Source organism: Daktulosphaira vitifoliae, unplaced genomic scaffold (genome assembly GCF_025091365.1).
Source record: "Daktulosphaira vitifoliae isolate Bord-2020 unplaced genomic scaffold, ASM2509136v1 Scaffold_5564, whole genome shotgun sequence".
NCBI lineage: Eukaryota > Metazoa > Arthropoda > Insecta > Hemiptera > Phylloxeridae > Daktulosphaira > Daktulosphaira vitifoliae.
In genome coordinates, this window is record NW_026105124.1 from 1 (window position 1) to 784 (window position 784).

A 784-nucleotide genomic window follows, 5' to 3' on the forward strand; every position below is an offset into this window, starting at 1 on the left:
AATTATAATCAGAACTTTGACGATTATTCGCAACCAGCTCAATTCAATACGACATCATCATGGAATCAACAGTCTACTACTAATTTTACTGGCGAAGATGACGAGCCACCGCTTCTTGAAGAACTTGGGATAGATGTCAATAAAATATTTACGCGGTTATTACATTCACTTGATCCTACTGGCAGATGTGGTGTAGTTTTGGGCGACTATGATGTAATTGGTCCTATTGCTTTATATTTAACATACACTTCATTATTACTATTAGCCGGTGGAAAATTAATGTTTAGTTATGTTTATGGTCTCGCAGTGTTAACTTCAGTTTGTATGTATGCATTACTTTGGGCAATGACTGATTCACCTGAAGTAACATTAACTTCCACTTTCTCTGTATTGGGATATTCATTCACACCAGTAGTTCTAGTTGCGCTACTTGCTGTTTTCACAAACCTCAAAAATATTTTTGGTGCCCTTGTGGTTCTTTTAGCTGTTTTATGGAGTAGTACAAATGCTGCCAAAGTCTTTGTAGCTATGTTTGGTAATGCTGATCAAAAGTATTTGATGGCTTACCCTTGTGCGATTATATGTGGTCTTTACACTTTATTTATACTATACTAAATAATTTATAAAATATATAAATGTTAATTAAGCAATGTATTTATAAAAATAAAATTAAATGTTGACACTTTTGTATAATGCTTTAATCATTATTATTCCTTTTCTTTAAAACTTTGTGCTTTGTACTGTGATGTTATATTAGCACAATGTCTTTTTACTAACAAATTTA

At 32.0% G+C, this 784-nt stretch overlaps 1 protein-coding gene across 1 annotated transcript; it reads left to right on the forward strand.

Moving 5' to 3' along the window:
* Positions 1–6: 6 nt before the first annotated feature.
* LOC126910162 (protein YIPF7-like) lies at positions 7–701 on the forward strand (the record flags this gene model as incomplete). The annotated part of the gene is made up of 1 exon (XM_050692540.1): positions 7–701. A coding segment is annotated over one exon (609 nt), but the record flags the coding sequence as incomplete, so codon positions are not given.
* Positions 702–784: the final 83 nt, after the last annotated feature.